At 36.8% G+C, this 20,556-nt stretch overlaps 1 protein-coding gene across 1 annotated transcript; it reads left to right on the top strand.

Annotated features, from left to right (window-relative positions):
• Positions 1–279: 279 nt before the first annotated feature.
• On the top strand, positions 280–19,168 carry LOC147529429 (uncharacterized). Its single transcript, XM_086616034.1, has 2 exons — positions 280–992; positions 19,030–19,168. Exons 1-2 carry the CDS (start codon positions 280–282, stop codon positions 19,166–19,168), a joined length of 852 nt encoding a protein of 283 aa, XP_086472160.1.
• Positions 19,169–20,556: the final 1,388 nt, after the last annotated feature.

The raw sequence follows: 20,556 nt of genomic DNA, 5'->3' as shown, positions 1-20,556 counted from the left end.
GCCGCCTTGATTAGATCACTCAATGTGACCATCCCTGCAGGACTGCAGGAACTTGATCTTTTAGGTAGCTTGTTACCAGGGACATGGAAAAATGTTTCTGGCTTATGGAACCAGTTGATGAGCCACGACGCGATATGTAAAATCATTCGCCCTCCTATGCAACTTCTAAATGGCTCTGGAGTGGTTTGGTTCCAAACGCTGAAGGAAGCCTATTAGACTAAATTAGGACGCAGTTTCTTCTTCCAAGATAAACCGCGTTTCAATGTGTCCGGCACATCAATGTGGGGAAATGTAAAAACTGGAGCGCTCATTGGGAAAGTATTTACACATGATACGCTCCTGCCCCCCGGAATTTTTCTGATCTGTGAAGATCGTGCCTGGCCCGGAATTCCACAAGGACCTATCGGTGGTCCTTGCTATTTGGGTCGCCTAACTCTCTTTGCCCCTAGCATTCATGATTTTTTAGTTGAACGAACAACCCGAACAAGTCGGGGTAAGAGGAGCCTAAAAGAATTTGACGGCACTTGTAATGACAACGTGCAGCTGCTGAATCCAGCTGAAATAGCAGCACTATCTGTCTTCCTTCTAGGAGCCTCTGACGGCAATGCTAATAGTCAGTTGGCTAAGCTTGCTTGTTGGGCATTGAAACAATTTAATCTTACCTCTGATATTCTCACCTCTCTATTGCTTGATGTAGATGATATCCAGCATGCTGTATTGCAAAATTGTACTGCTATTGATTTTTTATTGTTAGCTCAAGGCCATGGTTGTACTGACTTTGAAGGCATGTGCTGTATGGACCTACCTGACCACTCTCAAAGCATTCATAAGCAACTTGCAAACCTTCAAAGTAACATGCATCATATCACGACACGAGATGACCGGTTCTCAAACTGGTTTGGTAGTTGGAACATACCAGATTGGATAAAAGGATTAATCATACAAGGCATAACGATATTAGTTGCATTGCTGTTTATGATTCTCTTAGCAGGGTGTGTCCTGAAGTGCGCCTCTCGGGTCCTCCTTAAAGCAATGCCAGGACTATGGATTGTCCAAAAACAGAAAGGGGGAAGTGTGGAGGAGTTCCTCTCCGAGACTGGTCATAACATTCTCTCGGGTATGGACAATCCCTGCTTGGGCCCCAGAGCACAAGGTTACCAACTAGATTACTTTTGTCCTTCAAGTTAACTCAATGGCCTTAAAAGGAAATGTAGACTGATAGCCTGCCAAGATGCACGCCTCCTGGATGCCTCTCCGATGACCGCAATGAGGAGACTGAAGGGATGAGCTTGTTACCTGTGTTCTGCTAGCGCTGCCCTATCACTATAGCCCACGAGAGTGTGTTTATGCTAAGCAAGCCAATTGTAGTATGTAGTCGTGTCACGCCACATTCCGCTATATAACCTGTGTGTTGTTTGTAATAAACGGAGCATGATCTTTTAACCATATTGGTGTATGTTCATGACTCTGGGCCGTCCACAGTAGGGCACTGCAACAGAGAGGGACTTTTTGACAAGGGCATGTAGTGATAGCACAAGGGGCAATGGCTTTAAACTGAAAGAGGGCAGATTTAGATTGGATATAAGGAAGAAATTTTTCACTCAGAGGGTGGTGAGGCAGTAGAACAGGTTGCCCAGAGAAGTTGTAGATACCTCATCCCTGGAAGTATTTAAGGCCAGGCTGGATGAGCCTTTGGGCAACTTGGTGTAGTGGAGCCTGTCTCTGCCCATGGCAGGGGAGCTGGAACTAGATGTTCTTTGAGATCCCTTCCAACCCTAACCATTCTATGATTCTATGATTCTATGATAATTATTATTGCTATGATATGACACACTTTTTATCTCGAGCTCAGTGATAGCGTGAATGTGTAAAAATCCTGCCTACACATCAGCGTTCATTCATATTTTACAGATGAAAAGACTGAGGTGAAGCTGATTTAGTCCCTAAAATAGTGGCAAATATGTAGTAGGAATAAAATTTATGAATATATCTAGTCTTCCTTACTGGGATGTAGTACCATTCTTTGGAATTCAATAACTGGTATTCTAATCGTTCAGATTAGAGACCTGCTTGCTAGTAAGTAAGAACTTCATTATTTTGTTCAGGTATTTGTAAAACTGTTTTGACATACTTCTAGCACATCTGGTCAATAAAAATAGTTATGCATGCATAATTTTAAACAGTTAAACTTCTGGTACGGTTCTCCAGGAACAGTTTTGATTTTATTTTCTTGTTTTTTATTCACTAGAATTATCTGATTTTGATTATCCTTTCTTTATTGAAGAATAGAGTCATCATACTACAACTCGAGGTTATAGTTAGTGTGAGCTACACATCATTCCATTGTACAACCTCCCATTCTAACCAGAGAAGCTAGTATGATAAGGGCTCTTTTTTTTTTTTTTTTTAGATTTGATGTCATATAGTAGCTCCTCCAATTTTTCAGAAATTTTCATAAAACATAAACAATGTAGTTGAGATGCAATATGTTGTTTCTAACTACCTTAAAAGGCATATCAAGTATGAAGGTATATTTTTTAAGAACTTTTTATACTATAATACACTATACATACTAAATAAATAACAGTGGCACAGTACAAATGCTGACTTTTCCAATTCAAATTTAAAGAAATGCATTTCATTTACATAGTACATTAATACATAATAATTAATTCAGTAATATACCTTAACTCAGTACACTAATGTGCTCATATCTAGGAAAAAAATATTAAAATGCTTTTCTACCAATAAATAAACTACCATAAATAATCAGTTTGAGATTATAGTTGAAACGTAAGCCTGTAAACAGTTACCTTATCAGATTCTGCAATTCCTGTGTATCTATAGAAATCAGAGACTCTTGAAGAATTGCTCATTTGTCTTACAAAACTGTAACATCTCCAATGAATGCACATCCATTTTTACTCGGGTTTTGAGTGACTTATTTTTTATCTGAACTGACACAAGTGAATACATTTTCTAAAATCTCGTATATTCGTATTCAAATATTATCAGCCACTTTGGACTTCTCAGCATACCTGTAAAAGTTATTGCAGTTAATTGTACTTATATATTTTGTATCATTAAGTATTGCTTTGCTGTAATAGAAGAGCCAGGAGTAGACAAGACAGGTCAAGCGTGATAAGAGCCCAGCCCATTAGTTAAACAAAATAGATAAAAAAAGAATTCTCCTTTTATCAGCATTTGTTCAATAATATTTGAAATAATTTGATATGAAGAGAGCTATGAAAAAAGTTGTGCTACAAAAAAGTCTTGTATATGTATTTTTAAAAAATTCAATTAGATATCTCATGATCAGAGTCTGCCTTACTCTCTATGGATGTTCTGTATGCTTCTTCAAAACACAGGCTTGCTTGAGGTCATGTGTTCTTGTCAACACATGGTTGATAAAGCAGTAGAATGTTTTTTGAAAATACAAATGTAAACAGACCTTGCTCACAGCTGATTTATTGTATGCAGATACAAAGAAATAGTTTACTATAATCAGTCCTTACAGTTATTTTCTAGCTCCTTTCTCTTTCATACACTTCCTTTGCTTAACCCCTTTGCCTCAGTAATTATATTTTACAAAAATCCTTATGAACAAAATAAATTAAAAAAAAAAAAAATCAAACAAATAGACATACTTGTTGACAAAAAGGTTTTTGGGTTTCGTTGGAGTTTTTTCACTCTTCACTCACATGAAGAGAAGTTTGGTTGGCTGATATATTCTACCTATTGTACAAGATTGATTAAGTAAATACTCTATGGCTTTTGCCCATGAAGTAAAACTATTCACATTGCATGGAAAACCATATTTCACAATGAATTACAGAGGTTTGTTTCCAGCTATGTTCAGACATCACTGTTGCAAAATTTATGTCCTGATGTTGTAGAGTCTTTCAGACAGGTTAATGTAGAAACAGATTTTGCTTAAATTCCCATCTTTTAGAGTGAGGATTACGGGCAGAAGGAGGTGGACTGCTGAAAAACGTGTTTGGTTATTTAACAGTAAAAAGGCCTTTCTAAAGATTACTAAGAATATCCTAGAGTCCTATATTTCCTCCTTCAAAAAAAGAAACTGAAACTGCCCCCCACCCCCAGTTTGTCAGACCAAGTTTTTAGAATTCAGCAATACATTAATATAGAATTTTTAAAAAGCCCATCTTCATATAGAAGAAATCTAATAATCAAAGTATGCAGATACAATGATTAGAATAAAAAAATATTACATAGAAGAACAGTTAAAGGTGAATGCTTATCTGCTGTTCTTTTCATCTGCTGTGAAGCCCTTTAGATTATTGTGACGTAGTATCACAAAAATTTCTGAGTATTGTGACATAGTATCACAAAAATATCACAAACTGCTTCTTAGCATTTCTTTGTATACTAGTAGCTTCTTGCTGCACATAAGATTAGGGGTGTTTATGTACAATATTCACCTCATCCCTAAAGAAGGAACCTTTGGAGAGAGAGGTTATCTTTTTCTTTTCCCGTTCACTCCCTGTGATTCTCTCAAAAGCTTTTGAACTCTCAAGAAACTGCCATTCTCCTCCATAGCCTCTGAAAAGCATAATCTGGAAGAAGATTCTCAAACAATTTCTTACCTCCCATACAGGAATTTTGGTTCTAAAAGTGACAAAAATTGTATATATTTATCAGCCCTCTATATGTTGAGATGAGGGAGGTCATGAGGAGGAGGAAGAGTTTGAGTTATACCACATGCAAGAGTAAGGGTAAGGATAACAATTAATGTCATATTTTGTAATTATTGCCACTGTCTCTAACATTCACTGTGATGAGTGATATGAAAAGAGGCAGCTACATAACAGTAGCACAAGCAGACAACAGCAGTGTTCCTCCACCTCTTTTTTTGTCTCCCTTGTGGAAGTTAATGCAGCTGTGAATATTAACCTCACCTACATGTTGTGTACTTTATGGGATGACATCTTGTCTCACTCATGGCACTGCAAGTCTTGTCTAACCACAAAACCAAAACCCCAAAACACACTAATAGAGTTTTAAATATACGGAGGAGGAGGGAAAAAAGCAGTCTCTGTAGATCAAATGCCTGAGATTAAAAATACAGGTTTGTTTCATGAGTGAATACAATTTATTCCGCAAAGCAAAAAGAGAAGACAACATTTTTCAAAGATTTCACTATACTAAAAAAAACCCCAAAACATTAAAAAAAGTTACAAGATTAAATACTTTTGCATTATTTTTACTCTAAAAAGATGTCAGTTTGCTGCTCTGATTTGTGAAAAGTATAGCTCAGGAGAAAACAACAAGCAATTAGCAAGCAATCCTATTCACAGTTGTCAGCCAATGGGAGCCAATTAGGCTTATCACAAAAGTAGTGATTTCTGTAGACACCGTATTTAAACAATCTATTTTAGCATGCTATGCATCTGTAATACTAAGAGCTATTTTGAAAAATAACATCAAAGCACAAGACAAAATATTCACTGCTTTTCAAAGGAAATTTGGAAATGGTTGGTGTTTATGATCATTCTAACGTTACCTAAAAAAGATTTAAAAGAACATTTTGTAGGATAAGAGTTATGTAAAACTGAAATGGAGAAAGTTCTAAGCAGATGGTTTATATATTATGTATCTTCATTTGATTCTGTCCTTGATAAGAGTAGACCTAATTTAGTAGCTGTGCCATTTTCATAATAAAACTGAGATTGGCAATTAATTTAAAGGAAGCATTTCTAATTTTAAATGTTTATTGTTTTGAAAAATTTATATATTTTCACCAGTATCATGTAGCGTTTTATAGGGATTCTTTACCCATGCCTCAAAGAACTTACTGAGTCCATTAAAATGACACAGTTAAGGAGAAAAGGGAAACAAATGGAGGCCTGGAGAAATAAAGATGATGAAATGTTACACTACTCTATCAGAAGAATGTTCTGATACTTTTCTTTGGGGAATGACCTGTAAGAAAATGAGGAAGCAATAACAGAAGATCTGATTTTGAAGAAGGACACTACAGTTCAGACAAGTAATTCCATGTGAAGTAGAGAGGTAAAGAAACACATGAAGTTTGATAGAAACAATGGAAGGAGAAGACAAATAGACTAGAAGGATGGGGGAATATTCAAGTCACAAAGAGACATGTGGTGAAAGATCAGATACAAGGAGGGAATTAAGAATTACTTATTCCACTGAGAATAATGAAATTGTAATAGAATAGAAAAGACACTGAAAAAACTCAAAGAGAAGATGTAGAGAGAAGGGCCTGATAATAGAGGTAGGAAGAGAAGAATGCTGTGGTTGTAAATATCGCTGTCTTTCATATGGAGGGCAGACAAGAATTGTGAGGCTATAGGTGAAAAAGGTAGGCTTTGAAAAGCAGTGTTGGAATAGGAAATGTAGCAGAAAAGTGTGATGATGATCACTAAAAATCTGAGTACGAGAATATAAAAAATGTGACAAAGTTGTTTCTGCAGTTTTGATTTTTGGAAGCAAAATAAAATGTGTTCAACAAAACCAACAAAAATTCAGTGTGAAAACTGAGGGACATTTAATAAAAATATTCTATTACTTTGTTAACTTTGTGATCCTGGTTCTTTGGAGCACTCGTTCGTGTTCATTATCCTTTACCCATTCAGTTAGTTTCGGTAAAGTATACAGAAGAAATTTTCCTTTTTAGTGTTTAATATTACAGCCAAATTGAGCTAGAGAAAAAGTTCAGAATCTTTTTTTTTTCTTTTTTTTTCCTGAAAATTCCTTTTGCTTCCACAGTTATCAATCAGTTTGGCTTTCACATGTAGCAGCATCTGATAACGCAGACCAGCATAAGACACTGGTCGTATCTGAGCAGTGGACCGAAGACGTGGGGGATGTCTGTCAGCAGTTAGTGTGGTGCTGTTGGCTGTAGGTTGAACAGGGTCTATCATCTCACATTTGGCAACATCTTCATGGACTCAATCAAACTCAGTGTAAACAAGTGTAAAGGCCACCAGAGGAAGTTAGTAATCTGCATTTTAGGAAGAAAATTAAGCTCATTGGACCCCAAAAATCCTGTAAGAGAGAAATGTCTCTTTTAAAACTTGTGGTAAAAAGATACATAATTCTGAGCATCAGGGAAGAAAAAAGCCTGTTTGCCTTGTATGTTTGTCAGCTCCATGCTGAGACAATTAAAGCCTTCCAGAAGAAATGCTTCTCCTCAGTCAGCACCAAGCAGAGGCCAGGTGGGGAGGGCAGGGGAAAAGGAGAGTGGCACAAGACGGAATAAACATGAACAAAAAGAGAATGCTGAGGAAAGCAGGGTGCAAAGACAGCCAGGATTCATAAATGATAGAAAGCCTGAAAATAGCCCCCAGAAAAGCACCGATAGGCTGCTTGACTTAGAGCAACAAAGAGCACCTTTAACATATTATTCTTGAAAAAACTGAATGTCAGCCCTCTGAAGAAAAACAAACGCACAAATAATAAACTTCATTTTTATGTCACTTAAAATAAGATTTTTGTCTTGCTATTGTTACTTTTTTTAATTTTTTTTTTTTCCCCTAGAACATAAAGTCTGTAGTCTATAAACTTCAGTGCTTCCATTTTGGTGCTGTATTCAATTGATAACAGAACTATAGTGGTGGAAAAGAGCTCCAGGAAGACATATATTAGCTATGTATTACTTGAAAGTTTAATTGGTAGCCATAACTGATATTTAGAAGGGTATACAAAACAAGGATGTGTCAATATCTGCTTTTTACTTCACTGTCCACTAACAGTGAACACTAACAATTACATCATCTACCTGGACTTGTGCAAAACATTTGACACTGTCTCATATGACATCCTTGTCTCTAAATTAGACATATGGATTTGAAGGGTGGACCACTCGCTGGATAGGGAATTGACTGGATAGTCACACCCAAAGAGTTGAGGTCAACAGCTCGATGTCCGAGTGGAGACCAGTGATGAGCGGAATTCCTCAGGGGTTGGTATGGGGATAAGCACTGCTAACATCTTTTGTTGGTGACATGAACAGTAGGTCTGAGTGCACCCTCAGCAAATTTTCTGATGACACCAGACTATGCGGTATAGTTGTCAAGCTGGAGCAAAGGGATGCCATTATACAGAGGGACCTTGATAGCCTTGAGAGGTGGGCCTGTGCAAACCTCATGAAGCTCAACAAGGCCAAGTGCAAGTTCCTGTACATGGGTCGGGGCAATTACAAATACAAATACAGACTGGGTGGAGAATGGATTAAGAGCAGCCCTGCTGCTCCTAAGGACTTGAGAGTTTTGGTTGATGGGAAGCTCAACATGAGCCAGCAATGTGCGCTTGCAGCCCAGAAAGCCAACCATATCTTGGGCTGCATCCAAAGAAGCGTGGCTGAGGGAAGTGCTTCTGCCCATGTATTCTGCTCTTGCGAGACTTCACCTGGAGTGCTGCATTCAGCTCTGGCCCCCAACATAAGAAGGACATGGAGCTGTTGGAGCGAGTCCAGAGAAGGGCCACAAAAATGATCCGAGGGCTGGCGCACCTCTCCTATGAAGACAGGCTGAGAGAGTTGGGGTTGTTCACCCTGGAGAAGAGAAGGTGATGGGGTGATCTTACAGAAGTCTTCCAGTACTTAAAGGGAGCCTACAAGAAAGGTGGAGAGGGACTTTTTACAAGGGCATGTAGTGACAGGACAAGGTGTAATGGCTTGAAACTGAAAGAAGATAGACTTAGATGAGATCTAAGGAAGAAATTTTCCCCTCTGAGGGTGGTGAAACACTGGAACAGGTTGCCCAGAGAAGTTGTGGAGGCCCCATCCCTGGAAGTGTTCAAGGCCAGGTTGGATGAGACTTTGAGCAACCTGTTGTAGTGGAAGGTATCCCTGTCCATGGCAGGGGGGCTGGAAGTAGATGATCTTGAACGACCCTTCCAACTCAAACCATTCTATGATTCTATGATTCTATGAACAAGTCACTAGCAAAAACAGTTACCTGACTATATATATATGTCTGGTTTGACTAGTATATCTGTTGTTATGCTAAGGAACCCTTCAGTAAAATTCATACTGTTTTAAAGCAAGGAGTTTCTTCTTTTATTAGTGTTTACTGCAGCGATACAGTAGACATACCTTCCCCACTGATTAATAGTTCAGCTGATCAATCCAGGGAAAGTAAATAATTTTAAGAGACTAGTGATGAAAGCAGTAAAGAAAGGGAACTGTTTGTTTTTAGCGTTATCAGCTTGGTTCTCTTCCTATTGAAAAGCACAGAAATGTATTTAAATTATGTTAATCCAAACTTGCTTCCAAGAAGAAAAGAAAAAAATTAAAAAGAAATGCTTTCCTCTTTTGACTCATTGTCTTCTACTAGGCCAAGCCCATGTCTCATCTCGTTACCTGTTGAAAAGTTAAATTGCATGCAATTGGATTGCATGCCCAATTAGATAAGCAATTGTCAGTGGCAGCTGTGACAGTCTCAGCTTTTTGAAAATGAAGTGCTAAGAATCAATATAAGACTAAGATAAAATAGAACAAAAAATATTATTTACCTATATATTTCTCTTCCTTACAAGTTCATTCCTAGTTTATGCCCTTACAAAGTAGTAGTTTGAAATGGCATTAACAACATGGTGTGAGAAGATATTTTTAAAAATGACTCAAAACTACATCTAAGTTACAGACCATTTTCCTTGAGAACTCTCCTGATAAATGCATTTCAACCATGTGGAAAACAAATTCCTTTTCCTGCTGTGATTGCACATTTGTACTCTCGAGTGCAGGCACATGTATTTGCAATTTCTTCCTGACAGCTTGATTAACCTTGAAAAGTTACAAAATGAAAAAAAAAAAAAGAACTTTGATAGTTGACTTTCAAAATACACTTGGGAAAAAAACCAAAACCTAATAGTCTATAAATATCTGCTAATAGCTTTATTAGTTTTTGTATTCTTCCTGTTATTTAATGTACACAACTTCACTTTGTAAAAAGAATAATGCCAAAACAAGACAGTTAGATGTACATAGAGGTACATGAAATTTGTATATTTTTCATTTTACTGGGTGTAGGTGTCAAAGTGCTGGTGGGAGGGACTGCAGGGCTGGCTTCTGTCAGAAAAGGCCAGAGGGTCTCTGTGCCAGACACAGCCAGATTCAGCTGACTCCAACGGACCCACTGCAGGGCACAGCTGAGCCCCTCAGTCATCATGGTGGCACCTTAGGAAAAGCATTTTTAAGAAAGGGCAAAATACTGCCTGAGAGGCAAGAGCAAGAAAAGAAAACATGAGAAACAACCTTGCAGGCATCAAGGTGAAAGAAGAAGGATGGGGAGGAGGTACTCTAGGTGATGGAACAGAGATTCCCCTGCAGCCCATGGAGAAGAATATGGTGAAGCAGGCAGATATTGCTTGAAGGAACTGCTGCCCATGGAGAACCCATGTTGGAGCAGAGGCAAAGTGGGAGGAGGAAGGAGTACCAGAAAGGAACTGTTATGAACTGACCATAACTCTTCATTCCCCATTCTCTTGTATCTCAGCAGGGCAGGAAGGAAGTAGAGATGTCAGGAATGAAGGAGTGAAGTTGAGCCTAGGAAGAAGAGTTGAGGTAGGGGGAAAGAGTTTTAATTTGTCTTTGTTTCTCAGTACTAAAGTCTACTTTAAAATGAAATTAATTTTCTCCAAATTTTGGCCTGTGATGGTAATTGGTAAGTGATCTCTCACAAGTTTTTTTCATCTTACTGTCTCTTCCAGTCCTTTTGGGGAGGAGAATGAGAGATCATCTAGATTGGTGTCTGGCAGTTGGCCAAGGTCAACCTGCCACAGCTATGAACCAAGACATCTTTGGTATTGATGCATACTGTTCATCAGGAGAAAAATAGGTACGCTAAAAGTTTAAGTTATTTTTGATTCTTAACATTTATTCTTTCTGTGTTAAACTGAGATATAGTGATACAATGCATAGATAAACCAATAAAGTATGTCATTAACCACTTCAACCAGGAAGAGAAAAATGCGATATCTTAAATTGCTATATCTCTAGAAATTTTCACATTGATAATGTATAAATGGGCTGTATCATTATGCCAGGATTAAAAAGACCATATCAAAGCACAATGTAATGTAAATATAAAAGGAAGATGAGGAGGGAAAGATTAAACAACATCAAATAAACAAGATACTGTAGTGAAGAGTTCAAATCAATGTAAATAATAATAATATGTTCCTTCTGCAGTCAATTGGTGGATTAGCTTAACGAAATGCATGTGTATCAAATGGGAAAGACTATGTACACTGTTACGAAACTGGAGTTTAAATATATTTTTGAATGTAATCAGAATGAATGGGAGAAAGATGCAAAATCTCAATGTTCAGAGCAGAAGATGAAGACTTAATATATTCATTTTGACTTCCAGTAAAAAGTAAATAAATGCTTTACTGAAAAGTTACAGAATAATACTTGATAAAAATCCCTGGATAGGTGTCAGTTCTAGAATTTTCAGATTTTACCAGCTGCCGTCAAGTTTATTCCATGACCAAATTAATTTCTCTTCTCTGAACTGTAATGTTGTCCATGACTAGATTGTCCTATTTAAGATACCTAATAGAGAACTTTGATCTTTTTTTTTGCATATGAACAGCTTGAAAGTGTTGATATTTTTCTTACATTGGAAAAGTCACATGTAAAGTAGGATTTCGTTATAACCACTGGCATAAACCAAAGTAAATTAGGCCCTAATTAATGCAAATATCTCCCTTAGTTTCCTTTCCCACCCCAGTCTTCTATATATATATAAATTCTTTTCGTGTTTACACAGAAAATTAACTATACTATTGAATTACGCCTTTTCAGCTTTCTCCTTCGGAAAATGATGGCACTCCATCTAAACAAAAATCAGTCAGGCTTCTGTGTCCTATCTAGTCAAACTATTTTTAAGAGGAAACATTAAGAAAAGTGCTATATTACTACATTCAAGGATGTGGGATGAATTGTTACAGCAACAAGATCTACAGTTTTTGGTGTTGGCTTCAGCACAGTAGAAAGAATGACTTCAGCCCATCTGCTTCTTCACATGGTATGGCAGTTACATAGCTATTCACAGATACTGATGGTGTTATTACCCAACAAGCCCTTGTAACAGATGTTGACTACGTTTTCCTCAACTAAATAGTAGTCCAGGTATTTATGGACCAAATTTATTCTGTGAACCATTAACTCAGTGTTACCCAATGCACACTTGAGGAATGTAATTATGGTGCACTGTAATTATCTAAATAGAGATGCTTAAATGTATTTAAGCACTTTACTGTTGTTTATTTTCTAATCTCAATGAAATTAGCAATGGATAAAAGAATTAAGTGCCAAAAAGACAGCTTCTTTTGTAGTGCAATCTGTTTATTAGCATAGAAAAAGAATTATGAGAGAAAAATACCAATCATGCAATTGTTGTAACAAATGTATATGTGTCCATGGGGAAATCAAAAAAAACCAAACCACTAAACGAAACACAACTTCCCCTGTTTCAGTAGTTAGGACACAGATATACAAAAGAATATTACCTGAAATGCATGTGCATCAATAATTTTGTCATGCATGAAAATTTGTGAGTCTGAGGCTCTAGTGCAATTGACAAGAAATAGTTATCATCACCATATCAGTCATCTATTCCCTATGACATTGATTTCAAACTGAGGACAATAGGAAATAAAAGAGCTGAATGTTTCTTCTCATCACGAATTTTGAGTTGCAAATCTTTATGGGGGCACTTTGAAATCTGTGACATGAGCTAAGCAAGAATTTTATTCTAAGAACTTTAATATTAGTGAAGGATCAGGGCACTTTCTTTTAAAATAAAAAAATCAAAAACAAACAACAAACCACACTTTTTTTTTTCTCTATTAGCATTTAACTGATAAACATAATTGTCTATCATCCAATCTGATAGAAAATCCTTCTTCAAACCAAATATCTCTCAGTTTCTTTGGAACTCAGCTCTAATTTTAGAGTATGTTCTATCCCAAAATGGTATAGCTAGAAAGAACTCTTTGTTTATCTGACTATTTGCTACACCCTCCTTTATTTTTAAACTCTGTATGCATGTGTACTGATATTTTCTTATTTGTGAATTGCCTTCATTTTTGTCTAAATTGTTGGTGGGGGTGCGTTCTTTAGCCTTGATCCAGAAATACTGAAGTGTTTCTTGTACAACACATGCAATTACCCTCTTTTATAGTATATATGTAAAAGGCAAGGCACTGCTATGATGAAACTAGTGAGTTCTGTAGAGCATTAGATTTTTGTTTTGTTTTGGTTTAAAGTGAGCATAATGCCTATTGTTCTAATGTATTCGTGTGTACCATCTGAACTCTGTTGGAGATTAGAAAGAAATATGAGAGAGAAAAGTGCATGCTTACTTAGATTTGCCTTTGAAAGTTGTGTCTATTCACACTGTTCAGAACGGCTGCTAAGGAAAAAGTAAGAGGAATCAATAAAAATATTAATGAAGTAGACAGTGTGTCTTTGTGAAATCTGTGAAAATTATTTTTATTAACAGAAAGGTGTATCTTTGGTTTATGTACTATCAGGTTAGAATCAAACTATGGAAAAATACTTGGGAAAAAGGTTTTTCTAAGATTGTTTCTACAGACGCTCATTAAGTCAGTTTTAATAAAATCAATTTTATAGTCTAGAGTCAAGATTATAAACATATCCCTCTTAGTTTATCAATCTGTTTAGGAAAAGTTTGAGTTAGTTTTCTGAAGCGCTCCGTACAATAAAGATCCTACTAGTTTAAGATATTAGATGCATTTTTACAAAAAAAATCAAACAATGGAAATTGAATTATTGAAAATACAAGTTTCTGTTTAGTGAATATCTCAATTTCCAGAGCTTTATTGCAAGAAAAAAAAAAGTCATTTATTTAGTCAAGTCTGTTTACAGATTATGAATTATTTGATTCACATTTAGCTTGGTGTATAGCTAACAAATAGGCACATACAGATATGTAATTAATAATCTAACTTCTTCTCAGCTTTTGATTTCTGGCTTTTTTAGATTCCTAATTTTATCTTGATACATAGAGGAGATGAGGGTTTGACACTTCCTACAACTTCAGGCGGTTAATTGAGGCATCTAAAGGGAAAATCATAAAATCATATAATGGTTTGGGTTGGAAGGGACCTTTAAAGTTCATCTAGTTCCAACTCTCCTGCCATGGGCAAGGACATCTTCCACTAGATCAGGCTGCTCAAAGCCCCATCCAACCCAGCCTTGAACACCTCCAGCAATGCAACATCCGCAATTTCTCTGAGCAACCTGTTCATCTCTCACCATTCTTTGTAAAAAAAAAATTTCCTTTTATCTAATTTAAATCTATTCTCTTTCAGTTCAAAACCATTACTCTTTGTCCTGTCACTACAGACTCTGGTAAAAGTCTTTCTCTGTTTCTCTTATAAGGCCTCTTTAACTACTGAAAAGCCGCAACAAGGTCTCCCTGAGCCTTCTCTCTTGGACAATTCCCAACCCTCTCAGTCTTTCTTCACAGAAGAGGTGTTCCAGCCCTCTCATCATTTCCATGGCCCTCCTCTGGACCTGCTCTAACAAGTCCATGCCTTTCTTATGTTGGGGACCCCAGAGGTGGATGCAGTACTCCAGGTGGGGTCTCACAACTGCTGAGTAGATGAGGTCATTTCAAGTTCTGTGTGGATATAGGTACTTCTGCAAACCCAGTCCTTGATAGTATAACTTTCAGAAGTGACCAATAATGATCTAAAAACTTCACTTCTCTGAGTCCCTGGTTATTACTCACAGATGTTTCTGTCCCTGAATTCCATGGCCAGAAATTTTCTTGAAGATGAAGTAATGATCAGCTGTAGGCTACCCTGGCCTTAGATCATTTAAATGCAAGACTACATTACTATCATGTTCTTTATCTTTGAACAACAAGACTGTCATGCATCTCAATTTTTAAGAGTTTTAACACCTGACTTTGGATGAAGTGTGCTTACTTTCACACTAAGAGTTTCTACAGAGCTTCAGCCTCCATAAGAAATTTAAGTCTCATGTTTGCTGCATTGATTCTTTTCTGATGTTTTTTTAGTGTGATGGTTTTCATGAGTTGTTCCTGAACACACAGTCCTTCCCATCAGGAAGTACGGATTATATGCATGTGACTTAATAGTATGGATTTTCCCGCAACTGTTGGAATGGACAGTAGGCAGACACTGCAACACTCATCATACTTGTTACTTATCACAGGGACTGTCTTTTCTTTATCACTTGCTGCTACTTTCCAAATTAAAACACTAATAGTTTGCAGAAATTCTAAATGGAAATATAAGCAGAGAGAAACAGGAAATTTAAATGGAGTATTCTGTTCATCTAATTAGACTTCCCATTCTTTTACATCTCAGATGGTCCCTGAATCTTTCCTACTGAGTTCATTTGGAACAGATTATTCCCTAGATAAGTGAAGGCTACTGACACTATGGAATTATAATATTTGACAAACTAAGTACAAATTTCTGTTCTTTACTTCAGAAATCTTTAAAGTACAAAAATGATGAACCATTGCACTAGGTTCCTAGCATGCCAGTAAGTAAATAAGATTCTTTAAGGTAGATATTTTTGCATTAAACAAATCACCCTTTGTTGTTTTATCAATAATAAGAAATGTCTACTGATTAGTAGAAACCTCTTTTCCTGAATGTCATTGTCAAAGTGAAATCGCAGTAAGTCTTAGTGTTAGCAAGCATCTTCTATGCAAGAGGGTAAATGCTAAAAATTAACATATTTTATTAGCTGCCAGAAGTTTCCTGTTGATACTGATTATTTTAATTTTGTGTGGCTTTGCCAGATTAATTTGTTTCCAGTCACTGAAAACTTGTAAGCAAAAATCTTTGCTAACTGGCATTTTATGCAAATAATATACAATATATTAACCTAATATGGTACATTCATACATCTGATTTTCTCACTGTAGTCATTAGTCTTTTGAAGTGCCTTCAACTGTAACAGAAATCGATATTCAACTGGAAGAAACTCTGTTATATACGCAACTCAGTCCTGTAAAGTAATGCTGAACCTTCCACTTTCGATGAAGTTTCACTGAAACATCACAGAAGCAGAATTGGTGAAGTGCGAAGTGACATCTGGATATCTACTCCAACGGGCCTGCTCTGAGCAGGACCAACTAGAGTAGGTTCGTTCATGGCTGTGTCCAATCAGGTTTTCAATATTTCCCAGGATGGAGATTTCCCAGCCTCATTTGGCAACTTGCTCCAGTGTTTGATCACCATCACAATAAAAATAATAATAAAATTATGCTTAAACAGAGTTTATTGGTATTGCTTTTTTTTTTTTATCACTGGAAACAATTGAGGAGTCTGGCTCCATATTCTTATAAAGATATATCAATCCTGATATTTGGAGAAAATTCCTTCTGAGCCTTCTCTTGTCCAGGCTGAACAGCAGTAGCCATCCTCCTGGTGCAACAGGCCACATACTTCCAGTCTTCATCATCACAAGATTCTCTGTTTCCCCAGCTGATAAACACAGAGTCTGCCTACATCTTCTTCAACATAGTTGGAGGCTGAAGCTTCTGTATCTGAAGTGTCGATCTCTTTCTCATAATTTCTGATGCTACTCAGTCCATTGACCTTCTCCTTCATTTCCTTTATTTCACAACACAGATCCAACCAGTGCGCATCTCCTGAAGGCAAGGATACCACCTCCCCTGACCTCAGCAAAGGGGCTCCAGGCACTCCCTGAAGCCTCAGACATGGAGAGTTGCATCTTTTCTGAAGGAGTTCCATCTGAGTTCAGAATCTGACACACCAGGGCAGTTTCTGCACTGGTATCTTGAGACTGCTGTGGCAGATCACCACCATCGCTTGCTGGCTGCATGTGAAGCTGGTGCTTATTTATTCAGTTGTTGAGCTGGGAACATTTAGCTGAGCTCCAACAGAGAGTAGAGGAAATAGTAGTAGGCAAGGGCAACCCAGGATGAGTCCCCATGTAGGAATGAAGTATAGGAATATCTAAGCTCAAATGAAATTAAAATTAGCAACAGATGCAAAGGACAAGAAAAAGAACTTCTGTAGATAGATTGGCAACTGAGTGTCATTTAACTTGACTTTAAGAAGGCTTTTGATGAAGTCTCCCAAATTTGTAACCAAATTGGAGAGATATGATTTGGATTTGTGGCCTATAAAATGGGTGGACAGCTGGTTGGACATTAGACTCAATAAGTAGTTGTCTGTTCATACTCTAAATTGTAGCAGGTGTTGATCCTGAGGGATAAATACTGGTACTGTAACTTCTTTGTAAATGATCTGCACAGTGGGACACATCGTATCCAAAGAATGTGTGAGACTGTCAGCAGAGCAGGAGAATGGCTGATGTTACACAGTACAGTGGGGCCACAGTAGCCTCATGAAATGCAAAGATGACCAATGCAAAGTCTTGCACATGGGACAGAACCTAGTGTCAGTACAGCTAGGTGGGATTTTTGCAGAAAAGGACCACGGGCTGCTTTTGAACACGAATCAGCAGTGCCCTCTTGTGGTAACGGAAGCTAACCACATAACGGGTTGCATGAGCAAGAACATAACTTCGCACTCATGAGGGAAAAGTTGGAATACTTCCTCCAAATTTCAAATAAAAAGAGAGTGAAATAGCAAAAGTGATGTCAGCAGATTGAAGGAAATCCAATAGTGTATTACTCAGGTGTTTAGGGGGTGGAAAACAGATTGTATGAGAAGAGGCTAAGGGAAATCGGTTTATTTATCTCAGTGAGCAGAAGGCCCAGGGAGTGAATGAGGCGGTCTGTCTGCAATATTCCACAACTTAAAGAGGGATTCTAGAAAAGATGGAGCTATGCTTTTCTCAGAGGTTCACTACAAAGGAACAAAAGACAAAGTTCAGAAATTCAAACACTGGATATTTCTGTCAGACACAATGAAAACTTGCTGCAGGAGAGAGGTAAAGCATGTGACTTCGGAAGTTTATGGAATCTCCATCCTTGGAAATTTTCAGAACTTGACCAGACTGGGTTATGAACAGCCTGAGCTGACTTTGAAGTTGGCCCTACTTTGAGTAGACGATAGAACTAGATGACATCCAGAAATCTCTTCCAATCTATTATATGATTTTATGATTTACAGAAGTTTAAAACAAGCTAATATTCCAAATATTATTACTACTCATCTTTACTTGTAGTTTTTAAAAGGGCAACGTAAAGGAGGCTAAAGAGAGGGTGAAAATTTAAAGAGACTTCAGATGCTAATCCTTAGTCTTTGCTTCTTCTGTATTTCTTCAGTAATTCAAATGTTGGGAAAAAAAAAAATCCGAGTTAAATTTTATCAATTTAATAGGAATTAAATCATCAGACTATTACATGAAGTACTGTAAATCCCACAGTGCTGAACTGAGAATAATCTCCTTTTTTGTAGTGTTTTTAATCATGTTATATGACAAGATATAAATCATTTTATAGTTCACTTTCTGGATACTTCAGAATATTATACCTGAGTTACTTTAAGTTTGTTTTTTGTTTGAAGATTATTTTTAAGGAATAAACAAATAATGTGAAAGAAAATAGTCCATTCACAAGGCACATTTCTGGATATTCTATGTAAGACCAGCTATTAAACACTAATATTGGATAACTAATTGCAGAAAAGAATCTTTGTTCACTTGTTTTATGAAAAAAAAAATCCCCAGGGTAATGTGACTAGAAAGCTACACCTTATTCATGATTTCATGTCAAACTTTAGAAATAAATCCAGTCACCCAGATGTGCCAAATGCAACTAACTGTACTATCAATTAAGAGATAATGGAAAATGAAATAAAGATTTAGCTTACATTTTTCTGAACAAAATGGAAAGCACCAACATCATATTCCACTATAGCTTTTTCCACTACAAAAATCTCATCTGCCTTCCATTAAACATGTATCCAGAAAATCATTTCATCCCTGCTTGTGCCATGACTAGCTGTGGAACAAGTCTGAATACAAGGAACAAAATGATGCACAGCTGCTATAATGAATTTATTAAACCCTCTTTTCACTTTCTATTTCAGTCACGATTTTGCTGCTGCCAACACTTACCCTGATGTGATGTTTAGCAGTGACAATACCAATTGGCACATATGCACATATAAATGTGTGCTTGAGAGACAGACAGGAACTGAATACAGCAAGGAGATCGCATTTGTGTAAAGCCAGGTTTACTGGGACCTGTTTATGAGTGGAAAAGCCTAAAGACTGAAGTGTTGTGAAAAGGATCAGATAAGATTCCTGGGTTTATTAATTTCCAATGAAAAAATAGCTTTCATCTTAATTCACTTTATCTATTTCGATAAAGATTTCTTATTACTGTCTTATGTCCATCAAAGGCCCTGAGAATGAATTTATTTTTTTTAAACTATATCTATTCAAAGGGTCACCGATTTATAGCAAAGGAAATAACTGCAGACATCCTTCAATAGTTGATGCCTAGATATTTTTTCCCAACACTTTCCACTATTCTTTTCAGCAAGAAAGAAGGAATAAGAATATTTTTCTGTTCTGAAGAAAAGGCTATGCATACATGCTGTCTCTCAAAAGTAATGAGGCTGGCTACAACGTGCTTCACTTTGTACTATCTAGATTTTACCATAGCATTTGTTTATATGTAAGTTTTCACACTGCAGTAAAGCTATGAGAAATTAAGAGAGTGAAGAAAGAAATAGACACTTAAAAGAGAAGACAAAAGAGAAACCACGATAAATTTGTCAAATAAAGAAAAAGGAAAAAAAGAGGGGGAAAAAAGTATATTATGCGATCTTTCCCTTATACTGGATGATTGTATGAGGGTAAAAAATTAACAAGGCTTTAATGTATGTACTGCACTTTCAATGTTAGTCATATAGGCGCTTGCTAAGCAAATTCAACTCTGTTAGACAACTGTCAGCCAAAGGAAGGAAGGAAGAAAGGAAGGTGGATATCATGAGACTTAAGCCTCAAAGCTGCTTGTTAGAAGATAGATGTCTAATGTTGAAATGAAAGAGCAAAAATCAGTAGAGAGAAATCTGTTTAACAATAATCAACACTGTTGTATGTCTTCTAGTGTGCTAATATGCTTCTATGTTATTCTGCCCATATTTTCCTTTCATGTATGACAGAAGTTTTTAATCAAGAGGAACCTCTGAAAAGTTAAAGTGAATCTTGCTTATTGGTAAGAAGTTCAGCATTATGTACCTGGCATTTTTTCTTAATAATGTTTTTTTTCCATTCAGTATGTTCCAATGCACTTATTGGCAAATGTTTCATGTTTAATTCAGTCATTATGCTCCTAAATAATTAGTAAGTAAATAAAATGAGGAAGCTATTCTCATAAATTCTATCATATTTAAGTGTATGTATTTTTATTTATTTGTTTTTGCTGCATCATGGTAACCAACTCAGGCTCTGGTCTGTTTTGCTTAACTACTTCCCTGAGGGACATTGCAATTGTATTTCAAACATAAAATACTGAAAACACACTGTGGCTGAGAATTCACTTCTTACTGCTATCCCATTTCCACAGCAGCATCTTTCTCATTGTTACCAAATGTCACATAGCTACT

This window comes from Tauraco erythrolophus, chromosome 1, assembly GCF_009769465.1.
Source record: "Tauraco erythrolophus isolate bTauEry1 chromosome 1, bTauEry1.pri, whole genome shotgun sequence".
NCBI classification, from domain to species: Eukaryota; Metazoa; Chordata; class Aves; order Musophagiformes; family Musophagidae; genus Tauraco; species Tauraco erythrolophus.
Note: the sequence above shows the minus strand (reverse complement) of the source record. Positions and strands in the feature narration are given on the sequence as shown.